Source organism: Musa acuminata, chromosome BXJ2-6 (genome assembly GCF_036884655.1).
Source record: "Musa acuminata AAA Group cultivar baxijiao chromosome BXJ2-6, Cavendish_Baxijiao_AAA, whole genome shotgun sequence".
Taxonomy (NCBI): Eukaryota; Viridiplantae; Streptophyta; class Magnoliopsida; order Zingiberales; family Musaceae; genus Musa; species Musa acuminata.
The window spans coordinates 23687280-23713794 of NC_088343.1; the positions used below are offsets into that span (position 1 = coordinate 23687280).

Sequence of the window (26515 nt, forward strand, 5' to 3'; positions counted from 1 at the left end):
ACTCAACAAAAGTGAGGAGTTGTAGGGTCGATAAAGGCTTTGACGAAGACGTCGAAGGAATAAGTGGGGGAGAATGTCACGGACAAAATTATAAACGGAGTGTTCGATGTAATGCGTAAGTATGTCCATATCTTTTGATTTGTTCATGCTTTGCATAGCATATAGAGGGACAGTCGAAAGCTTAACAACCCTAAATTTAGTTGGGTTTGATGATCATTTTAGACTTATAAATAAATGTTGTGTCATGTGGACACTTGTGAGAAATTTCAGTCTGTAGTGGATCATTTTGGACCCTTTGTTGTGCAACCCTTAAATTGGAGTTAAAGCGTAGTGGCACCTTGCTTCTCGATAGAATGCTTGATTATTGAATCGAGAGATCAATAAAGCATAGTCTATGTTTTTGTTTGGTTTTCATTGGATCTCGTATTGTTGATGTGATTAGTCACCCAAACCTTATATTGGATGGCACCCAAACCTTATATTGGATGGCTACATTGTCGTAGGTTTCGATCGTCTCTCATCGTGTTTGGTTGGGGCGTTTGATGATAGTCGTATTATCCTCCATCCGATGGCTCCTCGGTGTAGCGATCGATGTCATAAATAATGTTTCATCACTAGCATCCCAACCAATGAACTCCTATGTTATGTCATGTTGCGTTATGAATTCGTCGGACTCGAGCTTTCCTATATATATATATATATATATATATATATATATATATATATATATATATATATATATATATATATATATATATATATATATATATATATATATATATATATATATATATATATATATATATAGTAAGAATACTATGATGGGGTTGAGTGGTTTCATTCTTCTGTTTAAGCATTCGGATTGGCTCAATCCCCATTTCGATACATGGAACTTTTCTGACATTGATCATTCATACATCGTTCTCTCTATTGAAAAATATTAAGTTATTGTTTTAATACAACCAAATAAGCCATAACATTAATATGTCTGTCTCTTGTAGTATTTATTATTTTTCAATACCATCTCAACAAAAAATACTATACCACTATTACAATATGCCAAATGAAATCAAAACACATCACCCAAATCAAAATATATCACACTAACATTCAAATAGATATTTATAATGATTTAATAATAACATCACCCAAATAAGAATTAAAAAAAATTAGTTTATTATAATGTTTTAGTTACCATAATAAAATAAAAAAAATAATACTATAAGACCTTCTTGAAAACATGTGAATAACATAAATGAACCTTTAACCTCAATCAACCTAATTTACAAGCCTAAAATTATAGTATCATATCCATCTAGAAGCAATGAATGACACCTAAAGAGGCACAGGCACATATATCGCTTACAGTGTTTTTCAATGATTTTACGATATTTTTCAATATCTCATCAACAAAAAAATATATTATATATTATTAAAAAAAATTATAAATAAACCAAATTAAAAAAAATATTATAACAGTTCACATTTGATGAAAAAGTTCAATGGAAAAGAGTGCACGGCCCAATACGGATAGAAAGCCGGCTCCGACTTGCCAAGAGGCAAACCTTCTCCGAGAGCTGCTTCATCAATTCCGATAACCTGCACATAAACACAGTGCAAGAACATCAAAACACTGGAAAGACATCAATGGAACATTGCAAATCAAAGACTGAGCCAAAGATAAAAAGGAGTGAATGAAGAAGGTGATATGATTTTAGATTTTATCACCCATCTTATAATTAATTGTCAATACTCACTACAAGAACAAACATAAATATTTGATTACTTATAAGAATAGTTATAGACATTTTTCTCATTAGAAAGATAAGATAGATAGCCAAAATTATATGTAAGAATTATAACCTTATACATATTTGTCGTAGAATATAGAAAAAGTAAAAAATTGTAGAAAAATTTACTAGGATTCGATGATGCAAAAGTTATTAAGAATAGGATAAAAAAAGGAGAAGATTTGAAACATAGACAAACATAGTATTGATATTATTTAGACTACAATTGCTAATAAGATTAGGACCTTAAAAAATAATATCTTTGATAAAACTAAAGGTAGAAGTATAACTTTAAGAGAGAGTTGATGATGGTGAGAGAAAGTTCATAAAACAATTATTATTAAAATATCATGTTTTAAGGATTGATAAAATTATAAAAATAAGGAGAAATTTAAAAGATAGATATAAAGAATCTAAAAAAGATGCTAAAAGAACTACAAGATATAAAGCTTATGATAATTTTTTATCATAAATTAGGTACTAAAGATAGGGAAACATATATATTAGAATTGCTAAAGCTAGACAAAGAAAGGATAATGAATTAGGTAATATCAAATGCATTAAAATTAAGATAAAAAAATATTTATTAATGATAATAAAATTAAAAATGATGAAGAAATTATTTTTATAAATTATTTAATAAATATTCAACAAATGATGTAACATTTTAATAACAATTATATATTTAATAATCATATATTTATTTGCAAAATTAGAGGATGCCTTAAAAAAAGATAAAAATAACTAAGAGTGAGGGACCTAATGGCCTCCTCATTGAGGTTTAAAAAATTTTTGGAGACCAGAGTAGTAGCTTGGTTAACTAGCCTATTTAACAAGATTGTGAGATTCAAATAGATGCATAATGAATGAAGAAAGAGATGCTTAGTGAGATAGAAGAATAAATGACATACAAAACTATCATGATGACATAGAAATTAAAATTATGACTCATAGTGTGAAACTTTGGGAAAGAGTAATCAAAAGTAGGATAAGACTTCAAATATATATATATGAAGGTATTTTCGGACAAACGACAACGGCGATGGAGAAAGCTACAGACGATTGCAATAGTGGCAGAGGAAGCTTTAAACGACAACAACGGAGGCGAAAGCTTCGAATGACAACAACAATGGAGAAGAAAGCTGCAAATGGCAGTAGCGACGGCGACAAAAGTTGTGGACAATGATGTCGTGGGTGAAGGAAGCTTCAAAGGTGTCCGTCGATGACAGAGGAAGCTGTGGTCCTCTCCCTCGACAGTGGAAGGAGTTGCACATGGAAGTAGCAATAATGGAAGGAACCACGTATAAAAGTTAGGCCATCGGACCTGTCCATCTACGATCGAGGAAGTGTCAGTCCTGTGGATTGGCTGCGGAGGTAGTAGCTGCGCTAGGGTTTATGGCTCGGGGTCATGCGGGGAAGGCCAACGATGTACAGTAATAGTACATAGCTTAGTTGGTTTGATCAAACCATCTAGCTACTGTTCAACAAAATCAGACTTAAAAAGTCTAGTACAGTTGCTTCATTTGAACCAGGCATTTGTTCGAGCTTAGTTGGTTCAATCAAGCCAACTAGTTACTGTTCAACCGAACCAGACTTAAAAAGTCTAATTTGGTTGCTTCGTTTGAACCGAGCGCTCGCTTGAGGCGCCCGGCGCCTGGGTTCAAACGAGTGCCCAAGCGATGCTTCGTTGAAGTGTGCCGCCTGGTCGAAGCCTAAGGTGCTCAGGCCTCGCCTCACCTCACCCAAACACTTAGACGAGTGCCTAGGCACCTATTTAAACCAGTATTAAACATTCCAGAAAAAAATGTCTCTATGACTATGCTGGCAGATGCAATTTCCAGTTTGCTTTGCTCAAATAGAAAAAGCTAATTCATCAAATACAATCATTATAATAAGATATTATTATTTACTATTTTTATCTGACCAGATGTAAGTTCTTTATCCATTATTAATACCTTGGCATTAGATTCCGCAATTCCCAAATGAAGGTCACAACAAATGGATACATTGTGCTCATGATGAAGGCTAAAACATCTCATCTGAAACCACACTGACCACATCAGCCTAAAATCATGATAAACTTAATTTCTTAATGCCTTTTGGGCACCGTAATGCTGCCACACATAAAAAAATTTGTAACAGCCACAAAATAATCACATATCTGACAGTTAACTTTGCTGCTGAATCAAACAAAATGCTGCAGACTTTTATTCTAGAGATAATCTATCTCCAAATCTTATCTTTTTATTCGAGACAAGGAATGAACCCCTTGTTTGATCTTAAACAATATTATGTGAATGGAAAATCTTCAACATGAACTTGCAGTTTGTTAACCTAATCAACAACTCCCACCATCAAAAGCATTTTTTTTTTTTTAATAACTTACAAGTTTTCGATTTTATGCAGGATGACATACATGAAGAAAAAAAGGCATACAAGAAAACTAATTGTAATCAACTAGCTCTATGATGATGTGATAACAAAGTCAGTGCCAGATTATCCTGCCACTGCTTATAGCCATAGTTTACAGAATTGATCAAATCCTGTGACTTGAGGACAACCATGAATAAATACATCAAATAAAAGTCTATTAGTCAGAGAAATTGGAACTTCTGGCGGCGTCAATCAGCATTTTAAGTTTTTTTTTTTTTTCTTTTTGCAAAGGGTAAATAACTAAGGTGAAAGCTCAAGAACTTACTGTCAAAATCTTTACTAACTAGACTAGATTACTTCTATTCAGTCTGGAGTTGGCCAAGTTGTAGAAGGTATTACGAGACAACAAAAAATAAAAGGGTAAATTTATTGCTTAGTCTGTCTGGCTTTTGTGGAAGCTTCAACAATTTACGGACGTTTGCGTTTTTATTTGTGAATCCTTTTGTTGTGTTAACTTCAAAATATATCAGATAAGATTAATCGTTTTGACCAGCATTTTAATATTTTAGTTTATCAAAGAGAGTTCACGTTGATCTATATTAGGCTAATGCATGAATGATTCTAAATCATAAATCATTTTTTTCTGGATTAAATTATACAGTTTTCCAACCAAAAAAACCAAAAAAAACAATTATCCATATGCGGTAGCCATGTTCTAATCAAAGCACTGAATTCATCCTCTATGTAGTCTCTGCTATTACAGAAAGCCACAGAAAGCTTATACGATGATTGGATTCTGAACAAAAGCGTACCGGGCGTCAACTTTAGGTCTCCGGAAGACGCCAGAGCGGTTCCCAGAAGAGAAGCGAGAGGAGCGCGAGATTGGGAACCGCGAAGGCCAGGACGGGCGAGACCCTGACACCGATCCGCCCCCGCCTCAGACGCTTGCGAACGGACTCCCGGCGCTCCTCTGGCCCCCAGCGAGGAGGCGGCGGGTCCACGGCGGAGGAGAGTACGAGGGGCGGCGGCTGCTGGAAGGGGCACTTGGCGCGCCAGGAAGAGGCGGGTAGGCCCAGGCGCGAGGATCGGCGGAGGAAGATGGCGAGGGACCAGCAGAGAAGCGGCGGGGGGAATCCGTCGGCTAAAGGGGCCGCGCGGCATAGGAAAGGGGGGTAATCCCAGGAGAGGAAGCAGGGGACGTGGGAGGCGACGAAGAGCTGGGAATGGAGGGAGGGCGCAGTGGTGGGGTGGGTTAAGATGTGGGTGAGAGTGTGCATTCTTTGCTCCCAGGTGGGTGTCTCAGCTTTTGCTTCCGCCATGGACGGGGGAAGGAACGATGACAGCAGCAGAAGCAAGATAGAACCGGAAATGAGTCGGGAGGGATGGCGTTGGTTCGGGTCGGTTCGGTTCAGTTCGGATAGAAGAGAGAGAGAGAGAGATATATATATATATATATATATATATATATATATATATATATATATATATATATATATATATATAATTATTTATTAATAATTCCAAAAACTTTAGTAGTCAGAGAAGTATTCTCACATATAAATTATATACGCTTTACACGTAAAATTGAAACCGAATAAATGGATCAAGCTAAAAGGAATTCCAACTCATATGGTCTGCTGGGGCAATAAGATAATATTTTTTTATTGGTCGGATATAATTTATAAGCTTTTTTTACATTAAGCTTCACAACGAGGTTGACCAAATGACCGATTCCCACGCACGCAAAACGCTCCTCTAATTACAACGCACAGCTTTGAAGTTGGCATCTCCGACTCCGACTATCCATCCCGACCACTGAAACACCCTAGAAAACCCTCCTTCCCATCCCACATTCCTCCTCAGGCCTGCAGAGGAGGAGGACGAACAAGCCATCCTAAGTAAGTTTCTCTTTCTCCCTCTCTATCATCTCTTCCGCAGCTCTAAAGCCACACCGCCGCCAGAAATGGAGATGGGAAAGATCGCCTGTGCCGTCCTCGTCGCCGCCGCGTCGGCCACCACCGCCCTTGCAGCCGAGGCTCCGGCTCCCGGCCCCGCCAGCGCGTCCTTCGCGATCACCCCTGCTGTTGGAGCCGCCGTTGGGGCCGCCGTCCTCTCCTTCTTTGCCTTCTACTTGCAGTAGCCTGCCTCGTAACGAGAGAGAGAGAGAGAGAGGAAGAGGGGAACAAAGAAACCCGATGTTGGGAACGAATGACTCGACTGATCTCTGTGCTTGTGATCTTTTTTCAACACAAATCTACTTGAATTAAGTCGACCGTTGATCAATGACGTATTGCGGCAACAAACATTAGCGTTTACGTTGATGGTTGGCTGATTGTACATTCAGTGTCACAATTCTTTCATAAAATTCACGGTGCGCAAAGACCATATATAATTTCCTTCATAAAACCGTCTCATATATTCGTAAGCCCAATTCAGAGCTATCAGGTTTATCAGCCCGTTGGGTCCAAATCGAGCCACATTTGGACCCGTTGGCAGCCAGTTTCGGATTCCGTGACAAGTCGGCGCCTATAAATTACTGATATTTCCGAAGCTCTCCTACGGGCAAACACCAATGGCTTCCTTCTCCTTGCTCTCTCGCTCTCGCAGATCAATCCCTAAACTTCTCCACTTCCTCTTAAGCCCAGCTAAAAGCCCTAATGTTTCATCCTCCTCCACGCCCCTCTTCCGATCCCACCACCGCCTTGCTACACCCGGTTCCACGTCTACTAATCCCCAAATCCCCAATCCCTTCTTTCTCCTCCGATCCTTCTCCACCACCGCCGCCGCCAATCTCCGATCCCGACCCCTTTCCAAGCGAACCCCCACAATCCCAAGTCTTATCCCTACTCCCTTCAGCTCCCTTCCCCGAATCCCGTCTTTGCCTAAAACGCTATACCCCGATCCCAGAAACCTCTCCGCCGGCCCATCGGGAGGCTCCGAGCCAGAGGGCGAGCCCCAGGTCCCGGAGTTCCGGCACCAGGAGATCGTCGGCCCCACGGTGGAGCGCGACGATTCCGCCCTCGCCAACGAGACCCGCCAGGTGCTCGACGGCCTCGCTAGGAGCATCTACAGCCTCAGCTCGGCCTTCGCCTTGCTGGGCGTTGCCCACCTCGGCCTCGGCGCGTGGATCGTGTTCGCCGTACGGCCGCCCGACGAGGTCCTGGTCCAGGGCCTCGCGGCTTTCGGCTTTCCCTTCTCGATGGCGTTCCTCATGCGCCGGGCCCTGAAGCCGATTGTCTTCTTCAGGAAGATGGAGGAGCAGGGGCGTCTCCAGATTCTGACGCTGGCTCTCCAGGCCACAAAGAACTTGAATCTCTTGTTCATAAGAGCTCGAGTGGTTTCCTTCTGCTGCATCGTGGGCATCTCGGCAGGATCTCTGGCAGCTCTACTTGGGCGATAATGTTATCATCAGGTACCATGGTCTTATTTTGTTCGATTCGGTCTTTAGAATTTGTGCGTTGATACTTATGGGTCCTTTGTAGAATAATGTCCCATTTCTTTCCAACAGAATAATGCGATCTTGATTTGTAATTCTTCCCAGTTTGTCTAGACTTACCATGGAGTTTACGATTTGAGCAGCTCAGATTGTTTAAGATCCAACAGCGATGAGATGGGTTCATTTTGGAGACATATTATACTTACGTGTCCATAACTTAATTCTCTTCAGCTAAGAAAACCAATAAGGCTTCATTGCTTTTATCGTTCTCTAGATGAAATTAAATTCTAGGTACACTCTCAAGGAAATCACACGGACAGGTAATTGCTGACTTTCTTTACTTGCTCACTTGATAGATATTGTAAAGCTTTCTTGAATACTTTCTGGGAACAAAAAAATATGCTTGAGCCGTGACGGGGATTGGAAGATTTGATCAGTTGATGCTGTCCTTGGTAGTGCCTTATGGCTTAGGTTTCTTGTACTTGGCAATTGATAAGTAATAAAAAAGAACAGAAGTAAGCTTCTTTTCTCCTTCGTTTTAAAAAAATATTGTTTATCATTATTTTCCTGAAAATCTGAACGTGTCAACAAAGCTTTTTAATGTAAAATGGTGCAACACTCATGTTGTGGTCTAATACAAATTGAACTTTAAAATCAATCATTTGATTTGGCCATCTCTCACCGAGCATCATGAATCATTAATCATATCTTTAGGATGTTGAGAAATCACAAAGGATGCGGAAACTCAATTAACATTTTTTTGTTTAATCTTTTATTCTTCTGAAATTGTTAGAATTCACATCACCAAATATTAATTATGTGATTCCATCAAGTAAGCATTAGAAATGAAGTGATAGTGCTCATTCTGTACTTTATTGATGGTTTAGTTTTTATCACTTGGTTGCAGACATCATGAAATGAGCATTTATGCCAACAGATAATAAAAAAAAAGGGTGTATCCAGTGCATGCTCCTGCCAATGCGGGGTTTGGGGAGCTCAACCATTATGAAATTATTGTTGGTTTTTTGTTTTTCTCATGTCAGATAATCCTATACCCGTTATATTATTTAATTTAAACCCTTATAGCTGAAGAAAGTAATAGGAGTTAGCAGCCACCAGATCTGTGGTTGCTTTGAGATCATGTTAATCATGTAGATACTAGAGTTCTTATTCTACAGTTTGTCATACTTGTAGTAGATACTTATTTCTTTCAACTTGTGAGTTACTTTGGTTTCCTTTTTTATTGTGATACACTACCTCTGCTTGTTTTTGTCTTTAGATGCCAGAATGGAATATTTTTTATGGGTCTTATGTTATATTCTATAAGTAGAGATCAACAAAGGGTTATCCATTTTGTGTGTGTCAGAATCGTGCTTTTGTATATGATGTTAATTGGTAGTTCTGCCACGTTCTTCATTCTCTCCATTACTGGTTCTATCAATTTCTGGACCCTCCAAATTTTTTGTATTTTCATGACTCTTTGTTTGCATAGTCCTCCCTGTTTCCCTCGGTGAGTCTTGGAGCAATACTGAGTTCAATAAGTCTCTTCCATTCTAGCAGCTGCGTGTGTAACTTGAGATGAAAAACTCTAGGTCTTTACTGGATAGGAATTCAGATTTACAATTCTGTGTGCTTCTTGTATTTATGTCGAAGGGCAGGTATTGCTGATTGAGGAGTTCTCATACATACTACATCTCTGTACCCTTGATGTAGGTTTTTCTTTCTTTAGGTATTGCTAAGCCATTGTTTTAACAGCTTCTTTCTACCACATGATGTGTTCCACTGTATTGATGCATCATCTGACATGCCCCCTTTGGATCCAGATTTCAGAATTTTCTTTTTCTAAATTCCAGTCAGGGCAGAAATCCTGTAGCATTTATAATGGGGGGTGTTACTAAAGAATTTTGTGGTCCTGTGTTTCTGGAACTTTTTTTTTTTTTTTGTTTGATAAGCCACATTTTGTTTTTCATATTTTTGGCTCAATTTGAATCATAGAATCCAGTCAGAAAGTAGTAAACCTATAATATCAAATCTTGTGTGCATGATCTACTAATGCTTATGAACAACATAACTGGGAGCCTTTGAAGTTACATAAAAGGTTTGCGACCTCAAAGACATCATCATCCTAGGCCATTCAGGAGGTTATGGGGTATCTGATTTATTGTATTATTTAATTAATAATACCATATCTATTGGTAGAGTTGAATTGAACTCAGCTTCCTCTCAGAATGGGCTTTAAGGAACCACAAAAACAGGTAGCTGCCTTAAACATGCGGCAAGTGGTCAGTTCTACCCAGAATGGACTTTGGAGGAAGCATAAAAACTGGTTGCTAGCTTGTCTTAGACATGCAACAAAGTGGTCAGCTCGACTCAGAATTGAACTCAGCTTCCTCCCAGAATGTAGAGGAACCATACAAACAGGTAGCTAGCTGTCTTAAACATGCAACAGGCTTGAGAGAGAACTTTCGTCATATTGCATAAAGGTACGGGCTCCGATACATGGATTTGTCAAACAAATATTACACGATGACCAATTAACTGGCTCATCCATGAGGTACATCTACTTGTCTGTTACGGCACATCTGATTTGTAGTTTGCACAACCTTTTAAGTGCAAAATGTGAAATTATATACATATACCGCATCTTGATGTTATTTTATTTCTATAGTATTAAAAAAGCAACGGAAACAAATAAAATGAAATGTGGGAGTAAAATCTTAGTGTCGTTGGATTTGTAAGTGTGATTGATAAATGATCGATATTAGAAAATTTGACTAGCAGCAAGTTTTCTAGAAAAATCTCTTTTTTATTTTTTATTAGCATCTTTTTTTTTTATTTATTCTCATAATTAAAAATAAAAAATAAAATTCCCCGTACGTTCGAATGTTGCTCACCACTGAGGCTTTGCTATCGTCACCTTTCTTCTTTTTCTTTGATCATCATTGTCTCTTATTGTCACATTCATTTTTTCACTTTCTGTCTTTCCTTCTCTTTTTTTTTTACTCTCATCGTTATCTTTCTTCTTGGCCTCCTCGATGTAGGTCATCGCTTGTTTTCCTTCTCTTTTTTTTACCTTCATCATTATCTTTCTTCTTGGCCTCCTCGATGTAGGTCATCGCTTGTCACATAAGGTATTATTTTTGTTATTGTTATGTATCACCTGGATGTCTTACATAACGATAAGGTGTCCCTTGTTATTGCCCTCGCTTGCTCTCCACTCTTCCACCGTTGTAGTTCGTAGCTTGTTGGATCAATAAGGGAGAACATGTTCAATAGGGATGAGGGATGGAGGTAATGGGGCGGTGATTATTTGCTCAATAGGGAAAACATACAAAAGGGATGAGGGATGGTAAAAAACAAAGACAATTTCATCTTTTAGAAAAAAAAATCACTTCTAGGATAAATAAAAAAGAAAATGCTAAAGAAAAAATAGTAAAAATAAAGGATGTTTTGAGAAAATTAACGCAAACTCGACCTTTTTTATTATAAAAACAGACTGAAATACATCGAACACTTGCAGGCAACCAACCAAACGTCCATTAATGTGTTCTTAAAAGAAACCTTTCCGAAACCGCCCATTTCATCAAACCGTTCCCGGTCTACTTTGCAGGTTTCACGCACCGCCCGGGGAGCATACGCTGCCCGGTCACCGATCCCGGATTTTGGGCCGTAGTTTTCCTGCCCCGCGAGACGACACCACGCATAAGCACCCTCGTTCTCTGTGACTGGTCGGACCCACAGTGGGGTCCACCAGAACCCTCCAATTACTTGGAGGGTAGGTGATCGAGTGACTTGTTTCAACAGGAAGCTGAGGCATTCTTTCATTTCCAGGATCAGTTGCGCTTGTCCTGCCACCGTTTCGCAAGCCAACTCGCGTTCCGCTTTCTTTCCCTAGTGGAGTTACCTTGTCCGGTTGGACTTCTCATGACTCCCCCGTCGTGTTGCAAATATATATATACTCCCCCCCGCTACACGCCCCGTCAACGCGATCCCGGCATCGGCGATGGACCTCCCGGTGGTTGACCTTTCCCGTTACCTCGAGATCTCCGCCCGGCGAGGGGCCGGAGCTCTTCCCCCGGCGGCGGCGGAGGTGGAGCTGAGGGCGCTCTGCACGACGGTGAGCGGGTGCCTCAGGGACAGCGGGGCGCTGCTCGTGAAGGACCCACGGTGCTCCGTCGAGGACAATGATCGGTTCCTCGACATGATGGAGCGATATTTTGGGCGACCGGAAGAGTTCAAGCGCCTCCAAGCGCGCCCCGCCCTCCATTACCAGGTTTCCTTCTTCTTCTTCTTCGTTTCCTTGATTGGATTTTTTTTTGGTTCTATTGAATATCCCTGCAATTTTAGATTGATTATTTTTATAAACGGTGGATCGGCTTGTCTGCCATCTGAAAAAAATGCTAGGTGATAATCTGGGTTTTGATCCCAACATTCGATCCTGTGATCCGAGTTGTTTTCGTGAGCAATGGAACTGATCGCAAACGGAGAGGATACCATAGCAAAAACAAATCATGTCTTTATCAACTTTTCTAAGCGGGCATGAAAAATATGGAACGATGGGGGATGTTTATTGGGTGTTCTTCCGGATTGAATTTAGGGCAGAGATGGAAATTACCATTGCAAGAATCCAATACGTTACCGACAAAACAAATGTTTAAGTGCCTTAAATCCATCAACAATATTATTTTGGATAGGGATAAATGAAAGCAGATGGGAGAAGGGAAAGGGAAAACGAGACTATCTGATAGTTGAAGCTGTATATCAAATGGCACAACTGTTATGAGCATCACCATGTTACTGACAGTTTTCATCCCATGATGTTCATTGCACACTGAAGGTAAGATAATTTTATAGCTTGGTTCACCTTGTTGCATGTGGTAACTCTGCATGTTTTGCCTAGTAAAACCTTTTCCAGTAGTTGTGTTAGTTGGGTTGCTTTCTTTCAGTACGTTTTTTCTGGAAACCTCCCCAGTGGCCAAAGACCCAGCACAAGTTGTGTGCTTGAGGATCTAGGCTAGGAAGAAAGATTCCAGAGGAAAAAGTCCATTCAAAACAAGCAGATCAGAATGTTGTTGGATACAAGAAAATTAGTATTGCAAAAAGACAGCATCCCATCAATAACTCAATAGTGTGATCATAAAATTTTTCATTTATAGCACCTGATTATCTTTAGTTGGAAAAATATCAAAGAAAATTTATACCCTGATGTTTAATTGAATAAAAAAACTAGGTCGGAGCAACTCCTGAGGGAGTGGAAGTACCGCGTAGTCTGGTTGACGAGGATATGCAAGCAAATATCAAATTGATGCCGGAAGAGTTCCAACCTGCTATTCCTAGAGGCCCAGATCCTAAATGGCGATACATGTGGAGAGTGGGCCCTCGACCAGCAAACACCCGTTTTCAGGTCTCATGTTTTTTTCATAAAATTCTTTTCTGCAGGAATATGTGAATCTAATTTCGAAACTGTGAAATCTTTTTCCTTTTTTCTGATTCAGGAACTGAACTCAGAACCTGTCATACCCGAAGGGTTTCCTGAATGGAAAGAAACTATGGATTCGTGGGGTTCAAAAATGATAGCCGCAATTGAGGTACATCACTCTTACAGTTAGGTGTCTGTTAATTCTATTTTGTTTGCATCATTTTCTTGTGATTGCCTATAATTGTGTATTGTGTATGTAAGACTTTGTTTGTGCCAGGTTGTTGCTGAGATGGCTGCAATCGGATTTGGCTTAGACAAGGATGCATTCACTTCTTTAATGAAACAGGTTATACCATGTTTACAGGAGTATGTTGATAATGAAATTTTTTCTTCTAAATGACCAACACGGAGCTTGTAATGCTTTAGTTTGCTCCTGTCCAAGAATCTTTTCGAACCATTTTGCCAATTCATGTCATTTATATTAAGCAGTATTTTAGATTGCCTTCTATGTATTCCCCCATTCCATTAAATGCCCAATTCTTAATCTATTTCTTCTCAAATTAATTTTCCTTTATTAATTTTAGGACATCTCACTAGTATTTTTTATTCTTGTCGACATATTGTTTTGACAACTGCATCATGGATTCAACCAACCTTAGTTTACCAACTTTATTTTAACCATTTTAGTTTGCACTCATGTGTTTCAAAGCAACAGCAGGCTATTATTCATAATGAATAGCTCTGTTGGTTAATGGTCGCACTTTTTTCATGAAATGGGTTTGTTCTTTATCATGGTCTCTTGGTTACCTTATAACATCCCGCCTGACCCTCTGTAGATAAGAAGCCATATCTTTGCATGATAGGTTTGCTCATGCTTGATATCGATGGGCATATGTTGACCGGAAGTACCTAATCTTATATCTGCAGATTCTTTATGATATGATTCTGAGCATACCGACACTAAATGTGTCCACATCAAGTTTCATAATGTTTTTGTTGCTTTATTAATCTGTTTAATCAAAGTTCAGGAGAGTAGAGACAAAATAATAGTCAAGAAAAGATCTATATGATGTATTTGAAATCGACAAGTTTCATGCTGATGAACAGGATAAATGACCAATGTAAAAATACAAACCCAGGACAAAGTTTTGAGTGTCTTCTGTCTCGCTCACATGCAGTATGTTCTTCTATTCATCTTTATAGGATACCCTTAACATTTTTTGTTTATTGCGTAGACCTTCCATCTTTAATGACTTCAGGAATGTAATACATGTGGCCTTGTGCATCTCAATATTACACTCTTGTATCTTACAGTTATCTTATAAGATGACTGTCCTTTTAAGCTTGTTGCCATTTAGCACAGACCTCATCTTCAAATTTGAGCATGTGAACCTTTGATTTTAACATGCATCTCCTTCAAGAGGGAATTGCAGTATGAAACTTTAAGTTCTTTAAATGTGAACATTTTTCTTTTTCTACATCGCTTTTCCCCCACTTTAAACTGTTAGTGGATTTTATTTTTATATTCATGATATTATCAAATAGCTCTGATATTTAGTACATTTAACATTCATACAGCTTAAACTGTTGTGTGACTAATCCTGTTGATTGAATTATCAACTGCAAAATTGTTTTCTGCAACTTCTTTCTAGCATCAATGGTTGGTTATCTCTATCTGGAGAGTATGTTTCCTTTTTTCTATAAAGATTCATAATTCTCATGTCTAATGTCTGAAATGACGACCTTATGGCAATTTTTAACCGTCTTAGAAAAATTCTCGAGACGTGCCGTTTTCCCAGTGCCTCCTCTCTACTTTTATTATGTAGGAGAGCATTCTCTCCACTTTGATTGTGTGGACAAGTCTTTGTATGTCCTGTTAGCATGTAGCAATCACCATACTGTACTTGTCAGTCAGGTTGGCCATACTGGTGTGGTCCCCAAAATTGATATCAATTTGATAACCCATCACAAAATTTGTAAAATTCTGTCAAATCTTATATAGAGCCTTCTCGAATTTGAGAAGTGTTCTGTAGCTGACCTTGTGTTGACAGGGAGAGGCCTGAGTGATGATGATTAAGAACAGGTCCAGCAGGTGTGATATGTAATTTGGTTAATTCGCTTATCGGCTTTTAGCTTTATCTTGTACATTGAAATAAATATATATTTTTTTGATACAATGAACGAGGACTATGCAGAATTACCAGTAAAACCCTGGTGCAGGACGAGTTTTTGGTTTTCTGATTACTATATTTAATTTGTCTCAACATTCTAAGACACACATACTGGCAGCTTTATTTCTTGTTTCAGGGTATCAGATTCCAGGTTAATATATTTGTCTGGCTTGACTATTGTTGGAAGGTTTTATTAATCAGGACTCGAGCTTGTATGTCTTCATTAGTTAACTGCATGTACTCTCTATTTATTTGGAGACATTGTCTCCAATTCTAGGATTTCTTTCAGTAATTGTGGAAAATTCTAAACTAGTTACATTATCGTTAGCGTGACTTGCAGGAATGTTAACAGATCCACTTTAGATTATTGACACCTTTTCCATACATGACTAGGATGAAAATTCATTAACTAGTAATAGTTTTATTTATAGACAGAACTACTCTCATCATACTGTGTTTGTTGTTCTTATGGTTCCTTCTTTATCCCCTGTAAACTTTAGGGACCTCACCTCCTCGCTCCAACAGGAAGTGACCTCCAACGACATGGCAGTTTGGGCACAGTTTTTGCAGGATATCATTATGACCTAAATTTCTTAACAATCCACGGTAGAAGTAGATTCCCAGGCTTAAGCATCTGGCTGAGAAATGGGCAAAAAATGGAGGTCAAGGTTCCTGTGGGTTGTCTTCTTATCCAAACAGGAATGCAGGTATTTATGCTTGTTTCAGCCAATGCATGGTAATTGAGCCATTGAAAATTTGTGAGTACAACACCAATATGTATAGCAAATTCTAAGCAAATACCAGGTGTTGTTTCAAATAGCAGATAATAATGTGTGTTATTCTCTTAACCCATTGTATGTATGCAGCTAATATGTATGTGATGCTCATATGCAGATAGAGTGGTTAACTGGAGGCAAGTGTTTGGCTGGAATGCATGAAGTTACTGTGACTAATAGGACACTTGAAGCTATTGAGTTGGCAAAGCAGCAAAACCTCAGCATTTGGAGGGTTTCATCAACTGTAAGCATTTTAGTTTCTTTTGGTTATATATATATATATATATATATATATATATATATATATATATATATATATATATATATATATATATATATATATATATATATATATTTGTTTGTCATATTTTGTCATCCGCTAATATATTTATTTTCTTGTCAACTTTGTTTTAACCAGCTCTTTGCACATATTGCTTCGGATGCTATCTTGAAGCCGTTAGGCCATTTCGCTGAGACACCGGTTGCGAGCAAATACCCTCCTATGTGTGCTGGAGATTTTGTTGAACGGGAGCTTGGGGTAATTAATCTTAAAGGGAGGAAGGGATACTCGTAGACCATCTACGATGACATAAATTGATTGTTGACTTCACTAGGAGTGGTTCTCCATTGTCTAATTCACTTTTGATTCTTATGGAAACAAAGACATTTGATGGTGCGAATCCATCTTCAACATTTATGTCATTTTACAAAGTGACCATATTCAATCAGATCATCATCCTATTCTGGGTTTGGTGTTATTTTACTTTATATCGATTTATTATTATTATTATTATTATTATTATTATTATTATTAATTTTAATAATAAAAGAAAGCCTCGAAACGGATGTTGTGCTTGATGATAAATAAACTCTTACCTAAAACATAATAAACGAACATTATTTTTAATTAATCGATACTCGATACATAAATTATTTACTTGAAGTGAATGAGGATTGGTTTTCTTTATCAGATTTTACATTTTTATATGTCATTGACCAAGTTACTTTTTTTTCAGCTACATGCAAAATCAATCGTTGACCATAATAATCGTAGACGTGGGCCCATAGATTATTCTCCAATCACGATGCATGTCCACCGACGACGGGTAAAGTACGTTTCTTAAAATTCCAAATACTAAGATATGTTTCGAACCATTCGCCATTTTGACGAAAATAACCCTATGCGTGGCGATGAGTCACTACAGTATGAAGGGTTTTGTAGTAATTTCATTACACAATTTCCGAAATAAACATGAATTATCTGTTGCAAAAATAGTTCTAAAAACGTTGGTGACCCTTGCGAAGCAGATTCCGTTTCACGATGCCCAAAAGCCCATATGAACCGAACCCCACATCGTGGTTACAGCCCTCGTAGCAGTGGTTCTCCATAGCCCATAGGCTCCCTCCCCTCTCTCCTCTGGACGCTCGTCGATGGCTGGACGAGACGGGGATGGTGGTGACGGCGACGACTACATGGGCGATCTCTCTCTCTTCCTCCCTGCCAAACTCGATACTGATAAAACGAACAAGGTAATTTTAACCCTGACCCCCCCTCCATCTTCGCGTTGTTCTTCGTAAAAAGATTCCAGCTTTAACCCTAATCGCCTCTGCTGGTCGGCACAAGTTTGGCTCGAAGGCGAAGCAGAACCAGCCGGAGCCGAAGCCCAAGTGGCCCAAGGGCCTCAGCTGGCAGGAGCAGCGGAGGCTCGAGAGGGAGCGGAAGCAGCGAGAGGAGGACGAGCGCACGAGGGCGAGCCTCGAGTCGGAAATCCCGGCCTCCAACGTGGGGTTCAGGATGCTGAAGATGATGGGGTACACGCCCGGGTCGGCGCTGGGGAAGGACGGCGGCGGGCGGGCGGAGCCGGTGGGGCTCCATATTCGGCGGTCCAGGGCAGGGATTGGTGTCGAGGAGGACGCGGTGAGGAAGGAGAGGGCTGCGGAAGTGAGGAAGCGGAAGAGAGAGGAGGAGATGGTGGCAGAGTTCGGGTCACGGCAGAAGACGCATTGGAGGAGCCGGAGAATCGTTGGAGATTACCGTAAGGCAGAGGCTGCTTTGGCGCAGTTGGAGAAGAGGGAGGTGGTTGAGACCCCAAAGGACGACGCTGAGGAGGATGAGGAAGAAGAAGAGGAAGTAATCACTGAAGAGGTAAAAAGTTCACAACATGATTGATCTTTATTTTCCATCTTGCTATTTATTCATATTAGAATATGCACCTCATGCTTATTTTGATCTAATTCCGTTTGTTTACGCTCCCCTTTTATGTTAACAATCAAGAAGCAAATGGGAAAGCATAAATAGAAGGATTTGATATAATATTTCTTTTGCCACTGAACTGCTATGACTGCTTCTCGAACTATTTATTCATTGAAAAGGGAGGTTAATTGCAAATTTAAACTTATGGCTATACAGTCCAGTGCTCATTGTAGGGTATTATTGGGGTTTTGCCTTTTTGTGTATATTAGGTATAGAGGCTGTTATGAGCTTACAATTATGGGAAAATATCCATGTAGCTGACAATTTGAGATCATTTAGCTTGTTGTTGTTGTTGTTGTTGTTGTTGTAGGTTATTAAACTCAACACTAGATCTGTTACCTTAAGGTTGCATATGGTTTTCTGCGGTGAATTTTAAGGCAACCTTTATTAAGCGATGAATAGCTCATAGAAACTGATTGTACATGATTGGCCTAGCATTATCATTGAAAGATACATATCTTGTTAGACTCCCATCATTTATCGAATTGATGCGGGTTTGCAAGAATATTCACATTATCAAACCTGAACAAAGAAGACATTAATTCAATCCGGTTCAAGTGAAAAATGGCAACTGGATCACTATTATAAAGCAGAAGCAGTTGATCTTCTGGAAAAAATTACAGAAAACAGAGGCAAAAAAAAAAAATTGCATAAAGGGCCTGCAGCCACATAATTAGCTTTGGCAACCGTTCAGCCTTTCTGATTTTACAGAGCTATCATACCTGTTTTATAAATAAACCCACTCTGCTCTTAGCTCCATGTACTCTATGGCTCCGAATTTATGTGGGGGTTGTGCAATCAAATGAACCCCATCCAGACTAAAATAAAACCTAATAACACTTCTATTTGTGAAAATGTCATGTGGAGACTATGACAGGACTCCTTGTACATACAAATTTGGAAAATTATATTTGTCTTAATACAGATTCCTGCATAAGCTTAATCGAGCTTGGATTGCATCAAACCTACTATCTTATTCTATAAATACATCCAGCAACAAGATTTGTGACCCAACCACTCCATTTCGTATTCTCACGGTCTCACCACTTTACCTGCTCCAGTTGACATTTAATGTTGCAGCGATGGTCACAAACAACTGAATGTGACAGCTGCGGCAAAGCGTAAATCAACACTAAGGTGGTGGTGGATGATGATGTGACCACAAATGGAACAACCCTGGCTCTTCTCCTTTTGCATTTGTTTCTTATATCCTGCTCCTACCTGTACTCTTTCCTTTTCTACAGCTACGGAAGCTGTCAGCTTCCCTTTCTACATCCTCTTTTTCTTTTGATGTTGAGTTTTTTTCTGGAATTGGCCAAAAATTCCTAGTCTAACCAGTTGCAACCAATTTTAAGCCATCCAATGACGACGCCATGAAATTGGCTATAGAGGGATTTTCTTGGCAGATAACAGTGCAGTTCAAAGTCCAATGTTTTGATATCAACTGATGTTTTGATAAGATTGTTGTCCTTCATAGCCTTCTATTTCCTTGATTTCCAGGACATTTATCTTCCGTAAGTAGATCTTCTATCATTGTCCTCAACCACAACACAATGAGAAGTCCAAAACGCCACAAACTGGAGTAAATCTGGACAAATTAAAGTGTGTTCATACGGCAGCCGTATAAGCTGTTATATGTCTGTTACAGATGTTTTTGTTATGTAAAGCAGAAACATGGTAGGATCTGCTGCAATCAGAAGAATATCTAGAGATAGTAAAGATCAAGATTTAAAGGCCATCATTTACTTTCATGAATTGAGGATAAATCATATCTCTGTAATTTTTGTGTGTATCAATTGGGGGTTGTCCTGTTTTACTGTTTTAAAATATTTTTTGGAACATTCTTCATCCATGGTTTTGAATCTGACAAACTGACTAGCTTGTCTTTTTTTTTTTTTCTGCTTTTGCAGAATTTGCATGATATACTGACAAAGCTGAGAGATGAACACCGATACTGCCTCTACTGTGGATATCAGGTTAGCGAAAGTCTTCAATATGCTATTTTCTTGACAAATCTAATATGCACATGCTCACTGTTGAGAAAAGAGAGATTGCATTTCTGCACCCAGACTCTAATGGAGCTGCAATCAGATATCTATGAATAAGATGGCAAGCTCAGAGATATTTCAGAAAGTTTATGCATTAGCAAGTACCGATGAGATATGCATTTTCTTTTTTCTGCTTTCATTGCAGGAATTTTAGAATTTAGGACTCTGTATCTCATATATACCACTTGACCAAATGCTAAAACAGTCATATTTTGCATTTTTTTCAGTATGAGTTGGCAGAGGAATTGGCAACTAATTGTCCCGGACCAAGCGATGAAGATCACTGATCACAAGCGATGAAGATCACAAACAACTTGCAGAGCCTGTTTATCGTTGTTACAAGTTCCAAATGCTAAGCGCCCCCCCTAGTCAATCTGATGTCAATCTGTGGAACAAATAGGGAGTGATGTTCAATATGTAGCATGTCTCACCGATTGTTCCACTGATGAGATTATCATCTTGATAGTGGTTGTGCCTATGAGAGGGGTCATTGATCAGAACGGCATCAGCAGACCCTTATTCAGACAACTGAAAAGGTGATTCATCTTCAAGTGGGATGAACCTTGTTACCAGAGAGACTGGTTATAAGGTGGTCCAAGTTAGCGACCAACTCTGAGTTCTTGGAGCAGATTGCACGAATTGTCAATGGCCCTAGATATAGTGAACGGTATCATGGAATTCATCAAATAGTGATTCTAAAGAATACATTTACGAGGAGGCCAAAGTAGTTGTCTGTCTCTCGGTCCTCAAAGGAGGAAATTGATAACCGATGTTGTGTATTTTATCATAAGCCTGTGGTGGCTGTCGTATCGAAATTGTTGTAAATTTATTTACATGTTAGCAAGAATCTAGGTTCTGGAACATAAACAATTGCGATCTGCCAGCCTTCTTCAGATGGCAAAAGGGGGGTGTTGCTATCAGTGCAGCTAATAAAATAAACTGACCACCGGGAGAAAGTCCATCAGCATTTGTTGCTTGATCTTTTGTGGCTCATCATTGCACAAGTCAAATTGTAACTGGCACATCAGTTTTGCTGACAACATCATCAAACAGAGAATCTTGCTGCTGATGAGAGTAAGCTTTCCAAATGATGAATGATGATGATGATGCATCACGTGATGGGGGCGGATGAATTATTCAGCATTCCTGGATCGACCTCTTTTGAGGAATTTATTATCACACATGATGGTATGGTATGGTATGTTATGTTCTCCCCTTGATAACTAGTATTCTTTTATTAATGTCATGTTCTTCGACGGTGCATATAATCTGCAATGGTGAGCGTAGAACTATCTCAAAAGATTCGGTTGCCAACTAACTCCACTCTTGTTCAAGAAAGCAAAGCTGCTGAAGACATGGCTGCAAAAGAAGACATGCTTGATTGATTAGTCTAAAGGAGATGAGACTACATTAGCATCATCTTTTACAATCAATTTCATGGAAAAAGAAGAAGAAGAAGAAGAAGAAGAAAAAAAAATCAAACCCCAAAGCTACAGAATCACGAGGCACACACACTAGTCTTTTGGCCTCTTGATGAACAAATAGACTGGGACACAAAATTGTGTGTGATGATGATGACACTAAAATCCCAACCCATAGCGTTCAGAATTCTCGGAGCAGCAAAATGATGGTGGCAAGGACTAGAGAGACCAGTGCATGATGTTATGACCTGAGTGATCGTATTCCCTGCCCAACAAGCCATGGCCGAGGCACTGCCCGTTTCCCTGCAGGGCTAACTCCAGTTCACCTGAAAAATGAGCACCACCTGCCGCATCCATCCCCATCTCATGCCAACTGTTCCTGCTTCCTTGGTGTCCAAAACTCGCGGAGTTGGCCGTGTGATTGTTGGAGACCAAGGAATGAGCCAAGATGGAGGAGAAGGAGGAGGCGTTGAGGCCACCGCTTGCGGAAATAGTTGGGAGTCGGCGGCTTCTGGATGTGTGATCGCCCCGTGGCCGAGTTGACAGAAGAGAGAGAGCACAGCTGGCATCCAAGGCTCCTCCGAGATACTCACCGGGCGGAAACTCCGGGGAAGAGTAGAGAATTTGGCCTGTCGAACCTTGCGAGTATGGATGGGATAGGGATCGGGATCGGGATCGGGATCCGGCTCCGTGCACCGGAGCAGCAGCAGCTGCAGCTGCATTTGCATCTGCATCCGCATCGGATGGAGCATCTACGACATCATTCCAGTGGTTAGTCGCCACCTGATCACCGGCCCTGACAGTAGGCCAAATGTCTCTTGCGCCACTGGAACTCGAAATGTTGGGGTAAGCGAAATCCATTAGAAAGCTTCTGAATCTGCCGGGTTCTGTTGTTAAATGCAAAAGAAGCATTCAGAGAACAAAAATCCAGTAGCATAAATGCAGTGCGAAGAAATAAAAAAGGTCAAGTTAGATGCTTCTGACCATGGAAGGATGGTGGCGCCAAGTGGGCATAGCGCGGAGAGAAGGGCGGCTTTCTTCGACGCTCGTTGTGGCCCGCCAGACGTCTGCGACAACTGCGTTTCCCTTGGTCAAATTCACTCAGCTGGTGAAACCTGTGACCGAGCAGAAAAAAAGAGTTTTTTTTTTTTTTTTGACTAAAAAATGAATGATGTTATTTATCCTCGAGTAGACCAACAACATTTAAGAACACCCAAGTCAGTGGCAAGAACAATGCTGCTGGGTTACCAGCATTAGAAAGAAAAAAGAAAGAAAGAAAGAAAGAAAGAAAGAAAGAAATCTTGTGCAGTAGAACAGTCCCCCCCCCCCCCCCCCCCCCCCTCACTCCAACGACGTCCAGTAATCATTAGTGATCTAACATGCCCGACTAAATAGTTTTAGGCCTTTTTCCAACTACACGAGCAGAACATTAAAATAATGGCAGCATGGTGAACTGGAATCCAGAGAAAGCATTCACAGCAAGCATATTCATGTTTCAAACAGGAAAAAAGAAACTTAGGGTCGGTGGGTGGGTGGGTCATCAACCAACCAACCAACCTACCAACCAAAAGCCTCTTTCGAGAGAGTGAGAAATCCGAAATGCTATCATGGCCGGCAACCAAACAAACACAAACCTTCATTTCGTGAGGCAGGAGATGATTGATTACACGTCGAGACACCCATCGACGAGAAACCAAATATAACTAAATAGAAGCATCGATTTCACCGTACCATAATCTCAACGACAGATTCGATGAAAGATGAGCACCGAAACACGGAGAACATGGCGCATAACATAGCAACAGATCGAACCTGCTGCACTGCTGACAGAACCTCTGCTCCATTCCCCCGACAACCACCTTGGGTGCCTTGGAGTGCATCCCACAGACCTTGTGCCGACAGTAGTAAGCCTTCACCCCACTCAGATCCGCCTCGCACCCCTCCACTTGACACCTGGGTGGCTGTTGCTGTACTCCGTGCACCACCGCTTTCCCCTTCTTCGGCGCCGTCGACGGAGCCGGAGGTGCCTTGGAGGTGCTGTCGCTGCCGCCGCCACCAACCGCATCCTCGAAATAGACCTTCTCACCGAACATAAGCCCGTGGAGGGTGTCATTGGAGCTACGGGATGCCGAGGCCCCAAGGAAGCTCGAACTCATCTCCATTTGCTTGCTGCAGCTCGATGCACAGCCTCACAGTCCAACCATGTGCTCCACCAGCAGCAGGGAAGGAGGAAGAGGAGACGGAGTTGGCATCTTTAAAAAGGGAAGGAGAGAGTGAGACTTGGGGAGGGGGGGGGGGGTTGGAGTAAAACAGAGCAAGCGTAAGGGTGTTTGCGTCTTTCCGCATGGCATAAAGCTGACACCTGCCATTTAGGCGACTGTGCATCTGATACACTGTCAAGTAAACATATCAGTGATAGATTTTGATGGTACCTTTTGGTTCCTTAATTCAGTGCAAATTTTTTGACTTCAAAAAATAACTCGATAATTTCAAATTTTTTTTAAAAAAAAATATATCTCAGATAATATATATATATAATGTTTTCCATCTTAAACTTATAAATTATATCGATGTACATAAGTTTTGATATGGTTTTCAGAGGCAGACAAGAAAATAAATGAACAACGATTCATAATAAAAAAAAAGGATATATATATATATATATATATATATATATATATATATATATATATATATATTCCCAGACGGGATAAACGGATGATAAGATAGGAATGATGTATATGGAGTTAGCACATTATGAAGAGATGAATGGTGGTTAAGTTAAAAGAAGAAAAAAAATAATAAATAAAATCATATGGAAAATATGGACTATTATTGCTAAGAGTTAACATAAATTAGATAATGGTTCGTAGTTTGATATGATGGAATCGATGTTTAATTAATTTCATGTAAATCTTAATAAACCTTATTATTATTTTTTGTTCTTCCGAAAGTTAATGTAAACTATAAAAAAAAATTAGAAAATTAATAAAGAAAGAAAGTATTGTCTCGTGTTCTTTTTTTTTTTTTTTTCTTTTGCTTAATTCCTCACTTGTTTTGAGTTCTTTCTGTGGTCGTGATTTGTTTTGATGGAGTTACTCTCGAGTTGCGACGGAGGAGAATCTCTTGGAAATGAGCTTTGGATCGGTTAGGGAGGGAGGGGGCCTCTCATGGGGTTCTGAGATCACTGTCCGCTTTCAAATCGCTCGGTGACTGCCGACCACTGCTGCGAGGGAAAAATCCAGAGAACCGGTCGATAGATTCGAGGACGTGCCATTATTACACCTACCGTTCCTTGAAGTTGCTGATGACCTCCTCTCTCTCTCTCTCTTCTTTTACTCCTTTCAGAACAGTGCAAAGACCATTCGGTGATGGATGTTTGAGAACCAACAACAGTGGAGCTCAGTCGGGTGACCATGGAGGTGATGGACTCCAAGGTTGATGATGATACCTGACCTGTTTGAGAACCAACAGTCTATTGTGTCAGCGATCAGCCACGAGGCTTCGATATGCTGGTTTTGGGTAGGCAGGAAGGCACTTCGCCATTGCCTTGCCTTGGTCTGCAACTGCTACCGCTACCAACTAATGAAGAGTACGAGTACCACCACCACCACTACTACTACTACTACTGTCCGTGATCTCCGAGTACAACTCTCGCTTGATTCAAAGATTTTTACTCAACTTAACATATAGATATGTTCCGATTCTTCTCCATTTATTTTATAGTTTAGTGGATTTAGTTACCCCGTTCATTCATCCTAAATCAAATTGGACCAATCTCATATCTATGACTTTTCTTCCTTCTTCTTGGTTAGAAGCTCCTCGATAGTGAAGGTGTTTTTCCCTTTTGAGCTTGGGTGAAGTAACCAAACGCTTAAAGCTTGATGCATCTAATTCCTTGTGATTGCTCTGTGGAACGAAGGTTCTCATGTACTGACTCGTTTTGCTGCTGCTCTGGTTGAGGCAAGAAAGTACGTTTCAGGCTTTTGCTTCTTCTTCTGCAACCACTAGCACTCGTTGATGATGAGTATTATTATTTTTGTTTTTTTGATGAAGAAGAAGGTCGCTGGAATCATATGATGAGGGAGTGGCAAAGCAGGAAAAGATGCAAGGAATCCATCCAAAATGAGGAATGAAGAGCAAAGGAGAAACAATAAAAGAAAGCTAATGGAACACGGCCTGCCTCCGAGAAACCTACTTAGCAGCAAATGCATCTTCCATCTTCCATCTTCCATCCTTGGTGCAAAAAGAGAAAACATATTTGCAAATAGCTTGCTTCTCCCAAGAACGAGAGCTTCTCAAGTGAAGTATCAGCATTATCCTCGGGTGAGATCTTACCTAACTAATTCAAAAGTAGAAAAGTGAGAGAAGAAACTTGTAACGAGTTTTGAGGAAGTGGTTTTATAATCTTTTGTGTTTGCTACAACTTGTAACGAGTTCATTAACTAACGACTTCGATAGAAAGTGATTGATTGTAACGAGTTTATTAACTAATAATTTTGATAAAAAATGATCGTAACGAGGTCATTAACTAATGACTTCGATAAAAAGTGATCGTAACGAGTCCATTGACTAATGACTTCGATAAAAAGTGATCGTAACGAGTTCATTGACTAACGACTTCGATAAGAAGTGATTATAACGAGTGCATTAACTAACGGCTTCGATAAAAAGTGATGAGGTCATTAACTAAAAGACTTCGATAAAAAGTGATTGTAACAAATTGATTAACTAACGACTTCAATAAAAAGTGATCGTAATGAGTCCATTAACCAACGACTTTAATAAAAAGTGATGGTAACAAGTCTATTAACTAATGACTTTAAT

The 26515-nt window shown here is 39.8% G+C and overlaps 5 protein-coding genes across 8 annotated transcripts; 3 read left to right on the top strand and 2 right to left on the bottom strand.

The window, feature by feature from the left end:
• Positions 1 to 1329: 1329 nt before the first annotated feature.
• Positions 1330 to 5574, bottom strand: LOC135613564 (uncharacterized). Its single transcript, XM_065110592.1, has 2 exons — positions 4976 to 5574; positions 1330 to 1599 (listed from the first exon to the last, which is right to left on the bottom strand). The coding sequence occupies exon 1, from the start codon at positions 5480 to 5482 to the stop codon at positions 4988 to 4990; it is 495 nt and encodes a 164-aa protein (XP_064966664.1). The 5' UTR covers positions 5483 to 5574; the 3' UTR covers positions 1330 to 1599; positions 4976 to 4987.
• A 1126-nt stretch (positions 5575 to 6700) lies between these two features.
• LOC135615212 (uncharacterized) lies at positions 6701 to 8842 on the top strand. Of its 3 annotated transcripts, none has more exons than XM_065113415.1 (2): positions 6701 to 7575; positions 8507 to 8842. In XM_065113415.1, the coding sequence occupies exon 1, from the start codon at positions 6736 to 6738 to the stop codon at positions 7561 to 7563; it is 828 nt and encodes a 275-aa protein (XP_064969487.1). In that variant the 5' UTR covers positions 6701 to 6735; the 3' UTR covers positions 7564 to 7575; positions 8507 to 8842. The 3 variants fall into 3 exon arrangements, with proteins under 3 accessions (XP_064969487.1, XP_064969486.1, XP_064969488.1); XM_065113414.1 differs by lacking the exon at positions 8507 to 8842 and adding an exon at positions 7672 to 7800; XM_065113416.1 differs by lacking the exon at positions 8507 to 8842 and adding an exon at positions 7705 to 7800.
• A 2586-nt stretch (positions 8843 to 11428) lies between these two features.
• On the top strand, positions 11429 to 16723 carry LOC103988784 (uncharacterized). Its single transcript, XM_009407414.3, has 7 exons — positions 11429 to 11872; positions 12830 to 13003; positions 13095 to 13187; positions 13296 to 13364; positions 15690 to 15896; positions 16084 to 16209; positions 16384 to 16723. The coding sequence occupies exons 1-7, from the start codon at positions 11603 to 11605 to the stop codon at positions 16537 to 16539; spliced, it is 1095 nt and encodes a 364-aa protein (XP_009405689.2). The 5' UTR covers positions 11429 to 11602; the 3' UTR covers positions 16540 to 16723.
• A 568-nt stretch (positions 16724 to 17291) lies between these two features.
• Positions 17292 to 21246, top strand: LOC135615213 (uncharacterized). Of its 2 annotated transcripts, none has more exons than XM_065113418.1 (4): positions 17292 to 17495; positions 17602 to 18111; positions 20130 to 20195; positions 20495 to 21246. In XM_065113418.1, exons 1-4 carry the CDS (start codon positions 17397 to 17399, stop codon positions 20552 to 20554), a joined length of 735 nt encoding a protein of 244 aa, XP_064969490.1. In that variant the 5' UTR covers positions 17292 to 17396; the 3' UTR covers positions 20555 to 21246. The 2 variants fall into 2 exon arrangements, with proteins under 2 accessions (XP_064969490.1, XP_064969489.1); XM_065113417.1 differs by having other exon boundaries at positions 17295 to 17495; positions 17590 to 18111.
• Positions 21247 to 21412: 166 nt separating this feature from the next.
• Positions 21413 to 23944, bottom strand: LOC103988781 (squamosa promoter-binding-like protein 14). Its single transcript, XM_009407411.3, has 3 exons — positions 23501 to 23944; positions 22673 to 22803; positions 21413 to 22575 (listed from the first exon to the last, which is right to left on the bottom strand). The coding sequence occupies exons 1-3, from the start codon at positions 23848 to 23850 to the stop codon at positions 21908 to 21910; spliced, it is 1149 nt and encodes a 382-aa protein (XP_009405686.2). The 5' UTR covers positions 23851 to 23944; the 3' UTR covers positions 21413 to 21907.
• Positions 23945 to 26515: the final 2571 nt, after the last annotated feature.

Excerpts from the sequence above, each read along its gene's own strand:
- LOC103988781 (XM_009407411.3), bottom strand. The coding sequence starts at position 23,850 with ATGGAGATGAGTTCGAGCTTCCTTGGGGCCTCGGCATCCCGTAGCTCC. Across the intron at positions 22,804-23,500 it reads TTCTGTCAGCAGTGCAGCAG|GTTTCACCAGCTGAGTGAAT; the intron begins GTTCGATCTGTT and ends GCTCGGTCACAG. Across the intron at positions 22,576-22,672 it reads GGCGCCACCATCCTTCCATG|AACCCGGCAGATTCAGAAGC; the intron begins GTCAGAAGCATC and ends ATTTAACAACAG.
- LOC135613564 (XM_065110592.1), bottom strand. The coding sequence starts at position 5,482 with ATGGCGGAAGCAAAAGCTGAGACACCCACCTGGGAGCAAAGAATGCAC.
- LOC135615213 (XM_065113417.1), top strand. The coding sequence starts at position 17,397 with ATGGCTGGACGAGACGGGGATGGTGGTGACGGCGACGACTACATGGGC. Across the intron at positions 17,496-17,589 it reads ATACTGATAAAACGAACAAG|TTTGGCTCGAAGGCGAAGCA; the intron begins GTAATTTTAACC and ends GGTCGGCACAAG. Across the intron at positions 18,112-20,129 it reads AGGAAGTAATCACTGAAGAG|AATTTGCATGATATACTGAC; the intron begins GTAAAAAGTTCA and ends CTGCTTTTGCAG.
- LOC135615212 (XM_065113415.1), top strand. The coding sequence starts at position 6,736 with ATGGCTTCCTTCTCCTTGCTCTCTCGCTCTCGCAGATCAATCCCTAAA.
- LOC103988784 (XM_009407414.3), top strand. The coding sequence starts at position 11,603 with ATGGACCTCCCGGTGGTTGACCTTTCCCGTTACCTCGAGATCTCCGCC. Across the intron at positions 11,873-12,829 it reads GCCCCGCCCTCCATTACCAG|GTCGGAGCAACTCCTGAGGG; the intron begins GTTTCCTTCTTC and ends TAAAAAAACTAG. Across the intron at positions 13,188-13,295 it reads AAATGATAGCCGCAATTGAG|GTTGTTGCTGAGATGGCTGC; the intron begins GTACATCACTCT and ends TGTTTGTGCCAG.